General features: G+C 35.9%; 2 protein-coding genes across 2 annotated transcripts in view; one reads left to right on the top strand and one right to left on the bottom strand.

Annotated features, from left to right (window-relative positions):
- Positions 1-6081: 6081 nt before the first annotated feature.
- On the bottom strand, positions 6082-6960 carry LOC119829394 (DEAD-box ATP-dependent RNA helicase 9-like). Its single transcript, XM_038351866.1, has 2 exons — positions 6900-6960; positions 6082-6377 (listed from the first exon to the last, which is right to left on the bottom strand). Exons 1-2 carry the CDS (start codon positions 6958-6960, stop codon positions 6082-6084), a joined length of 357 nt encoding a protein of 118 aa, XP_038207794.1.
- A 1242-nt stretch (positions 6961-8202) lies between these two features.
- Positions 8203-9816, top strand: part of LOC119829393 (filaggrin-2-like) — a 3054-nt gene continuing 1440 nt past the window's right edge. Inside the window, exons 1-2 of the mRNA XM_038351864.1 lie at positions 8203-8275; positions 8484-9804. Coding sequence (XP_038207792.1) covers positions 8203-8275; positions 8484-9804 — 1394 coding nt within the window. The remainder of the gene's footprint in view (positions 8276-8483; positions 9805-9816) is intronic.

Here is a 9816-nt window from a genome sequence, read left to right as displayed (position 1 = left end):
ACATTTCTTGAAACCACTATAAAATATTACACATAAAAATAAACATATACGTACTGAATTTTAATGAAAAAAAAAAAAGAAATTCTGTGTCAGAAAGAGCAGTATATTATGTATAATTGAAGCAATATTTCAATGTAACTATTTCAAACAAATGAACCGTTTCGATTTCAAATTATTAAAATGGTTCTCTGATATTATAAAAGTTAAGTGTTTGGTTGTGTCTAAGAGCAAAAATGGAACTCGGTCTAGGGATGTAGATTGTCCATTCCAAGTGTTGCTAACTAATTAATAAACAAATTAATAATTGTTTACATCACACAATTATTTTACCCAAAGAGAAAAAAGGCGTAGATTAAATGTTTCAGAACTGTCACCAGTAAATTAATCCTACTAATCCTATCCTAATAATATCATAAATGCGAAAGTTTGTGGGGATGTGTGTGAGTTTGTTGCTCTTTCACGCAAAAACTACTGAACCGATTGCAATGAAATTTGGTACGTAGACGGCTGGACAACTTGAATAACATAGAGGCAACTTTTAATCCCGATATTCCTACGGGATACGGACTTACGCGGGTGAAACCGCTGGGCGCAGCTAGTAAATTATAAAGTAGCTTAATGTCACTGATGATGATGATTTCAATAAAGAAAGTCTAGTGAAGTTAAATTAAATGACTTTATCTGTCCATAATAAAGAAAGAAAGAAAAATATCTATTGTATATAATAACTATTATTAACATTCAATACATATTCCTTTTTTAAAACCGGATTCTCTTACTAAGCGCTATCTGTTTGTCTGTCTGTCATCACCAAGCTGTCTCGTACACCCGATGGTTACATACACCTGATGGTTACACAGTTGAAATTTTCAGAGATGTTACTTTTCTTAAATAACAAATAAATAAATGGAGGCTAAGCAACGGCATTATCTTATATTGGCCGGATGACCAATTTATGATGCTTTTTAACTTATTTGTACATACCCTTATTGCCGCGACTCGAACTAGATCGATTTTTTTCATAATATCTAACCACGGCTACCATCAGCATATTATCTCTTATCTACACTAATATTATATAGAGGAAGAATTTGTATTTTTGTTTGTTTGTTTGTAATGGATAAACTTAAAAACTACTGGAAAGATTTAAAAAAGTCTTTCACCATTAGAAAGCTGCAACTTCGCTGAGTGACTTAGGCTATACATGTACCACATGTGAAACTGCTGAACGGATTTTGATGATATTTGATATACTGACAGGGCATAAGCTGACTTGGGTGATAGGTTACTTTTTATGCCCGATTAAGGGCTCCCTTGGGATAAAACAACAATCTTCATATCCGGGTGGAGCCGGCACGAGCGCCTAGTAATATATAATTTTAAAATATCTCATAAAATGGTTAGCCTCCCTCAGATATGGTGATGATCGATCATATATGAGGTCTTTATAAAAACAAACATGAATGCTTTTTATGTAATAGCGGACAGCTGAGCTGATGGTTCGCCTGATGTTAAGCGACCACCACCGCCCATGAACATTAGTAGGGTAGCAAATGCCGCTTTCAAGGGGTAAAAAGAATTGAGGACGGGAATGCATTGAGAAGGGTGAGGAAAAGGGTACAGGCCTCCGGCTCCCCTACTGAGAAACACAGTAGCATGCTACTGTATGGGTGTGGTACTTCCCCGGTGTGAGCTGGCCCAATTCGTACTGAAGCGTGCTCGACTCCCACATTAAAACTACTTATCAAAAACCAAAAGCACATTTAAGACTTCGCTAACAAGCGTAAAACAGGTCCGAGAATACAACTTCATAACAATATTCTATATAACAACTGATACCGAGAAAATGATGGTGAAAATGAATAGATCAAATATGTAAGGCAAATATTACTCAGAAATTTTATTGGAGGTAATCCCCGTATATTTCTCTCCATTTAAAACTAAAACCGCAGTGTCATTAAACTTTAATACTCAAGTACTTAATATTATGGCTTTAATTTCAGTGGGTTCTGTAATAAATTTCAATTGTTTATTTCATTTGTGTTTAAGCTAAACATAAATTTTATATTGATTGATATATGTTTTTTTATTATAATTACATAAAAATTGTTATTAAAAGATTAACATTTTGTTTCTTTTCATATTAACATACCTATTAGAGTAAAAAATGAAGTTTTTTATATTGATGGCGAACTTAATTTAAATTATAGAACGTTGAGATTGACTGAACAAACCACCTATTAAAAAAATTCAATGATATTCTGAAACAAAGGTTCTATCAAGAATATATATAATTGTCTAAAAAAGGAACCCTAACAGACGCCTGGAAACAAAACAAATCTAAACAAATACAAACACAGACCTCCAAAATTCGCTATCAATACACCAGTGTAAATAGAGCCCGGATTTTTGACATGACCAATAAATTAGCGGTGTCATCATACACTGGCCAATACTATAACTTGTTATTAACATATATGTACGTATATACACAGAGCTGTTAAGAAGTATAGTAGTGATTATATATAAATTGGCGCGACATGTTCCTTACGTTAGTGATAGAGCGAGAACAAAATGAGTCGGTTAAATTTAATCTGTGTTTTGATTTTAGTAGTCCTTGGACTTAGTCAAGCAGGTACTTTATAATTGTGTTTTTTACCCACTATAAAACGAGGGTTCTGAATTCGACTGTATTTTTTGTTTTGTTACTCGATAGCTCCGTGGGTTTAAACCGATTGGCGTGACTTTTTTGTGTTTGATAGGGCATTGTTGTCACTTGGTCCCATTTTAGAATCTGGAGCAATGTCTTTTTCCCGGGGCCAACGGTAACCTTTTTGTAGAGAAGAATTATAATAGAAATTTTGGAAAGTGTTTATATCAAGACTCTGTGCTTATGCTAACATTTATATAATTATATTATCTGCATTATAATGAATCTACTGCCTGGACATGTCACATGTCAATTGCTTAGCAGATTAATAGAATATCTGGTGCAATTCGTGCATTTAGCTGTCTTTAAAAAGACACATTATGATAGTTGTGAGTGCTAAGAATGTTTCAGTTCAGTTGATATCTAAAGGTCTATCTATTATCCTAATGAATGATGATACCTCAAATGTTTAAATGTTTCCTTATTGCTTTATTAAATAGGCATTATTGAATACGAATTTCTAGTTTTCTTCCATCTTAAATCCAGCCCTATAAACTTTAAATGTATATTTCGATGTTATGAAATACAGTTGAATTATTCTTACAAGTTTGTATTATCTTTCAGCGCGGTTAGCTCGATCTCCGCAGTTTGGCGGGGCTAGTGCAAGCGCCCAAGCGGGCGCTTTTGGTGGGAACAGATTTAACCCGTTGCCACCTCAACCCCGCCCTGGTTTCGGCCCAGGCGGTTTCGGCCCAGGAGGTTTTGGCCAAGGAGGTTTCGGCCGACCTGGTTTTAACCGACCAGGTGTTAACCGTCCAGGTGGTGGCTCCATCAGCATTTCAAAGAGTATCAGCATCAGTGCAGGCAGAGGCGGTGCGCAATCGAGCTCCAGTGCTAACTCCTTTGGCAAATGATTTATTGGTGTATAAGACTTGAGATCGCGTGAATTTGTGCTCACTTTATTTTTAAATAAATAATATAATGTAATGTGTGTTTTCTTACTTAGTTGTTAAATTACGTGGAATAATAAATAGAAGCGTATGTATTCTGAGCATTTCACACTACGCAATGTAATCGAAACCTTTGTTTGTTGTATAATGATAATAATTCATATATACACATATTTTTCGTCTGTAACGTCAACTAGGCATAATGTTTGTCACAGAACAACAAAATCCTCCATCCCCGCCACTCAGGGGAACTAAAGGGGAACTAAATTGTACTTAATTGTTTTAGTAAACAAGATTTTGTTGGAACATGTTTTTGTGAAACAAGAATTACGCAAATGCAAAGATTGATTATTTCTTTACCTGATTATGCTCATGTGTTAAGGTGTGCGGAAGGAATTAACGCAAAAGATGATTACATGAAATTGCATTAGTGTTTAAAAGCACATCAAAGACATTTTCAAAATTAATTTTCCTGCAGACAAACGTTTCATTATAGTGACCTAAAAGCTGCTCAATATATTATAGCGTCGATAAAACGTATCTTCATTATTTTTTTTCCATTTTATCAGTCATGTTACCCACATAGCTTTACGGCCAGCCATTTTTCAGTCGTTTTTACGGTTGGTCAATTTTTAACCGAATTTACTAAACGTTCAGAAACAGGGTGCGAGTGCATTTGGCCTCACAGGGCTCCTATTTCTATGTAGTTTATAAAAAAAGCGAACCTAAACTACTCATTCCCTAACCCAGTGTTTTTCAACCTTTCCCCTTTTTGTCTAGGTAAATAATATTATCGTTAAATCTTCACATTTAAAAAACAGTAAAGAGTGTTTTTATCGCAGTGGCATTTTTCGAAGCCTTGTCCCTTCCAAATTTAGGGTCAGATCTGTTTGGGAAACCTGTTAAAATATTCATAACTTCTAGGTTCGTTTAGGCAAAACTCGAAACAGATTATCTGCCCATACGTTTGACTGAAGAGTAATCAACTGCTAAGGTTCATGAAAACCAAATCAGAGAAAGAAATTTGTTTTTATTTTGCCCAAAGCCTTTGGTGAAATCTAGGATAACCTGGTTATATCGGCAAGAGACTACATCGAAGTTTGACAAGACAAAAATACAAATAGACGTGCGCGGAATAATGCAAATATATATGATTAATATTGAAGTTCAATTCTTATTAAGAGTCCATAGTCATAACGAACAAGGTGACCTACATTTGTATATTTAAATAATTCATTCCAAGGATATTTACAAATGAATACTGCGAAAATCCCGCAGAATTGAAAAGCAAACATAAATAGGTGTTTGCATGGTATTTGGTATTATGACGCTACCGACAACAGCTTCAATCCATTATAATTGAACTGTACTTGAAAATCATTAACATTCAACACCCTCGCACATGAAATTAGCACGTGGTCTCAGAATAGAATTTTTACGAGTATCATTATATTGGAGTGAATAAAAATCCTTGGTTATAATATGAAGCCATTATTTATAAGTTGGTATAATATGTTTTTTGATGGATTTTTTTATGTCTCGAAGATTATATCACGCTAATGATTGTAATGTTAACTTAGATCACTACTTGTTGCATTAAAATCGGCAAAATCCAAATAATCTAATGATAAACTATTAAGACTACATTCCTAAACATTCACAAGGGTCGGTGGGGAATTTGTGAAATGCTTTTTATTCTCAATATAATTATACATACATTAGCATATTTCCATAATTAATACGCTTGCTCGTGTAAGTCCACTTAATATCATTGAAATTGAAACTGTTGATTTACTGTTTTCATAACTTACGACGGGGATAGAAGTGTAAATTTGTGTTTTCGTTGGTCAGTCAAAAGACAAAAAATAAGCAGTAACAGCTGAAGAAAGTTGTTTTTAGAATTCTTGGGATATCTTACTTACTACTAGTACTTGCTAGCTAGCCTTATACCCACGGTATCTTCCGCGTAGGTATAGGAAAAAATGTACAGGCTGGGGTTTTCCTCGCATAGCTTCCATTGCGTGAGATTTTGCCAGACTCAAACTAACACATATCGTTTTTAGGGCATCAAGCTATGTCTAATGTGTACCAAATTTCATCCATCTATTCAGTGATAGAATGGTAGAGTCCGACATACAAACTGTAATGAGAAATCATCTCTTTTAGTATTTAAAACTATGGATTCATCATCATAACTGAATTAGTTTAAAATTTAAATTTTATTTTGATCTGTGTCACTGTCCTTTTTGATATAATAAATAAAAAAGGTGCTTAAAATTAGGTAGGTTCATAAGTTTGGAGGTTTTAAAATAAAAAGTACTTTTTATATTTTATTCATTTATTAAATAATATCTATCAATATCATGTTAACATAGTCTTAAGTAGGAAATAATAAAATACTGTTGTTTTAATACCGTGCATCATCAAATTAATCAAGTCAATCGAAACCGTAACGTGTTTTCTAATAAATCACTTCTCAAATTATCCACCGAGGCCCCGACCAAAACCACCTTGTCCGAAACCATTTTGTCCAAAACCGTTTTGTCCAGAACCCCGTTGTCCGAAACCACCTTGCCCGAAGCCTCCATTGCCGAAACCACCTTGCCCGTAACCTCCATTGCCAAACCCACCTTGACCAAAACCACCATTGCCGAACCCTCCTTGGCCGAAACCACCTTGGCCGAAACCACCTTGACCGAAACCACCTTGGCCGAAACCACCTTGACCAAAACCTCCTGGTCTACCACCAAATTGAGGCGATCGAGGTAATCGCACACCTGTAACAAAGTAATACATAAATATCTCGTTATTAAGGGACACGAAATAAATTGGACAAACTAATTGAGGCGATTAAACAATAGAATAGATTTACTATCAGAATTTAAAAAGAAAGTCTTGATATAATTAGGGATTTAATGCTTAATCGATTTCATTTTTATGTTTAATACTTTTATAATTGATGAGAAATTTTGAAAGAACAGAAAAAAGTTTTATCACGAGGCGGGATTCGAACCCAAATCCTTTTTGCCACGGTGCTCTTTGAAAATTAAACTTTTATAATTAACAAAATATTGAAAAATAAAAGCAAAAAACAAGCATAAACAGCACAACCTCTTTCCGCCGTCAGCCATTTTTTAATTAATAACAAACCATTATATTATATTACACAAAAGATTGAAAACAAATTTACTGCTTTTCAAATCAAATATATAATAAGAATAACAAAGTTGTAGTTGTCATTATGCACATTAAAACCACCAAAACTTATATCACATTAATCATAATATTGTTATTGTCACCTGCAAGAGCAAATCCCAAAATCACCAAAAATGTTAAGCAAATTAAGTTAAAACGCGCCATTTTTAGTAACGTTTGGCGACAACTGACAAAGCGGCTGAAATATTCTCTCATTTTATACAATAACAACGTTATAGAGTAGTGTGTATTACTTGAACAAACAAATCTAGAATTGAGACGAAATAAGAGCGTACCCTAGGTAAAGTTTTTATATTGGTTCCTTAATTGTTATATGTGTGTAGCTAGGCCCTAATAGAATGATAGGTGATTTAAGAATACAATTTTTGTGATTATAATATGAAAAACTAGCTGCGCCCCGCGGTTTCACCCGCGGAAGTCTGTATCCCGTAGGAATATCGGGATAAAAAGTTGCCTATATGTTATTTAAGTTGTCCAGCTATCTACGTGCCAAATTTCATTGCAATCGGTTCAGCAGTTTTTGCGTGAAAGAGTTACAAACACACACACATCCTTAAAAACTTTCGCATTTATAATATAAAATTAGTAGGATGGGAAGTAGGATAGGATAAAACAATAAATATAAACAATGTTAAAAATGATATTAATTAACAAATAAATATAATAAAATAACAGTTTTGAAGTATATTTCTATGCATCTTAAATTCTGAGAGAATAAAATAAAACTTTTGTCACGCCATCGATAATTAACTGGATGATAATTGGCTTGTTTTTATAACATTTAATGTAATGCATCGATGTGCAAATGCATCTTTGGTAAATACAAGGTTTGTTAAGTTATCAGGAACCGACTCCAAGTTTTTGAATCGAAATGATTAATATGTCGGTCAAAAACTACTAATTACAATCAAGCAATTTAAAAACACACACGTCATCAGCACCTTTTAAATTAGATATTTCGAAACGTAATTATCCTATAATAAACTCTGTTTAGAAAAAAATCAAATCGAAGGCGGTACCAAAAACAAACAATTTATCAATACAGTAGCATTATGAACCTGTGAATGATTATGTCTGGGTCTAGTTTTTAGTCGGGAAGTTACTCAGATTACGCGGGCGAAACCGCGGACAGGAATTTATTTAATAAAATGACAAAAAAAACCAAGACGGATTTTTCCAACCTTATCAAAATACATTCATTTTTAGACGAAGCTAACAACTCGTGTGAGTTTTCTTAGATCGGTGTTATATTGACCGTGTTTATTATCACTTATCGGGTTGGCTAAAACTAAATATTCTTGGAAAGCAGGATTTGCCTATTTAGGTTGACTATAAAATGATAGCATCGTGCTGTACTAGGTCAGACTGAACAGCGATCTCAACAAGATGACTAAAGTGAGCGTGTTCTTTATAACTACAGCAATATGCGTAGCGCTTGGAGCAGCACATGGATATCCAGGTAATTTCAATTTTTATTACTTATTGTTTACATAATGAGCTCTTGGAAACGGTGACATAATCGTGAAGTGATAAATTTTTAAACAAACTTTAGCACCGAAAATACCAATATGGCAAGTTTAGCGATAATGTCCTATTTTTCTTTCTTTCCTAAAAAATATCCCTTAATATGTAAGCATAACAGATCTTAAATATTTATTAATTTTCAGGTTTCCTGGACCACCCACCTCCACCACCGCCGCCACCTCCCCCATTCCCCTTCTTTCATACAAATAATTGGAGCGGAATAGCAAAGTCCTCTGATGGCCGTGCTCAAGGAGTGTTTAGTGGAGCATCTGCCTCAGCTAATTCGGGACAAAATACTGGAGAAGCCCTATCATTAGCATCATCTATCGCACCTGGTGGACAAGCAGAGGGATGTGATGAAGGCGAATCAAGTCAATACAATGTCCCCGCCGGTGGTGCTTTTGGTGGATCTGAAGGATCCATTAGCGGTAATAGAGGTTCCACTGGTGGTCAATCTGGAGGGGGTTTTGGAGAATTCTCTTCGTTTAAAAAGTTTAAAGAATCCCACTTTAGTTTCAAAGCTGGTGGTGAAAAACAGTTTGGTGGACAAGAAGGAAGCCAGGGCCAATCAAGTGGTTTTGGTGCTTCTGGTGCTGGAAATAATGGTGTTCAGTCACAAGGACAGGGTGGTTTTAGTAGTTCTCATTCTGAAAGTTCTTCATTTGGGCAAGGTCAACAGGCTGGTCGCGGATCTGAAGATAAACTCGACCAACAAAACCAACAGGGTGGTGGATTTGATAAACAAAGCGGCCAGGGTGGCTTTAATCAACATTATGAACAAGCACAGCAAACACAGCAAAGCAACGAATTAGGACAGAGTTCTGGGGCCGGTAAACTAAGTCAAGCTGGTGGATTTGGGCAAAATCAAGGTGGTGCTGGATTTTCAGGATCGTCTGCTAGCAGCCAAGCCTCTTCTAATTCTGAAAATGGTTTTGGACTATCGGGGCAACAGGAGCAATCTGGCTCCGGTTCTACTTTCGGTGGTCAAGGTGGTTACGGCTTCGGTTTTGGCCATGGTCACGGTTCTCAGAGTGGTAATTTAGAACAGCAAACACAACAAAGTAGTAGTTTTGGACAGCAAAGTCAACAGGCTTCTGGACCCGGAAACCAAGGCAGCGGAAATGGCGGTGCTATAGCTGGCTCAAGTGCCAGCAGCCAAGCCTCTTCTAATTCTCAAAGTGGTTTTGGGCTATCCGGGAAACAGCAACAATCTGGCGCCGGTTCCGGTTTCGGTGGTCAAGGAGGTTATGGATTCGGTTTTGGCCATGATCATGGATCCCAGAGTGGCAATTTCGAACAGCAGACACAACAAAGTAGTGGACTTGGACAACAACGCCAACAGGTTTCTGGACTGGGAAACCAAGATAGCGGAAACGGAGGTGCTTTAGCTGGCTCCAATGCTAACAGCCAAGCCTCAGCACAAGGCAGCTTCGGAGCATCAGGTCAACAGCAATCTGGATCTCAGTTTGGCGGTCA

This window comes from Zerene cesonia, chromosome 10, assembly GCF_012273895.1.
Source record: "Zerene cesonia ecotype Mississippi chromosome 10, Zerene_cesonia_1.1, whole genome shotgun sequence".
Taxonomy (NCBI): Eukaryota; Metazoa; Arthropoda; class Insecta; order Lepidoptera; family Pieridae; genus Zerene; species Zerene cesonia.
The sequence above is the reverse complement of the archived record's forward strand: the minus strand, read 5'-3'. Positions and strand labels throughout refer to the sequence as shown.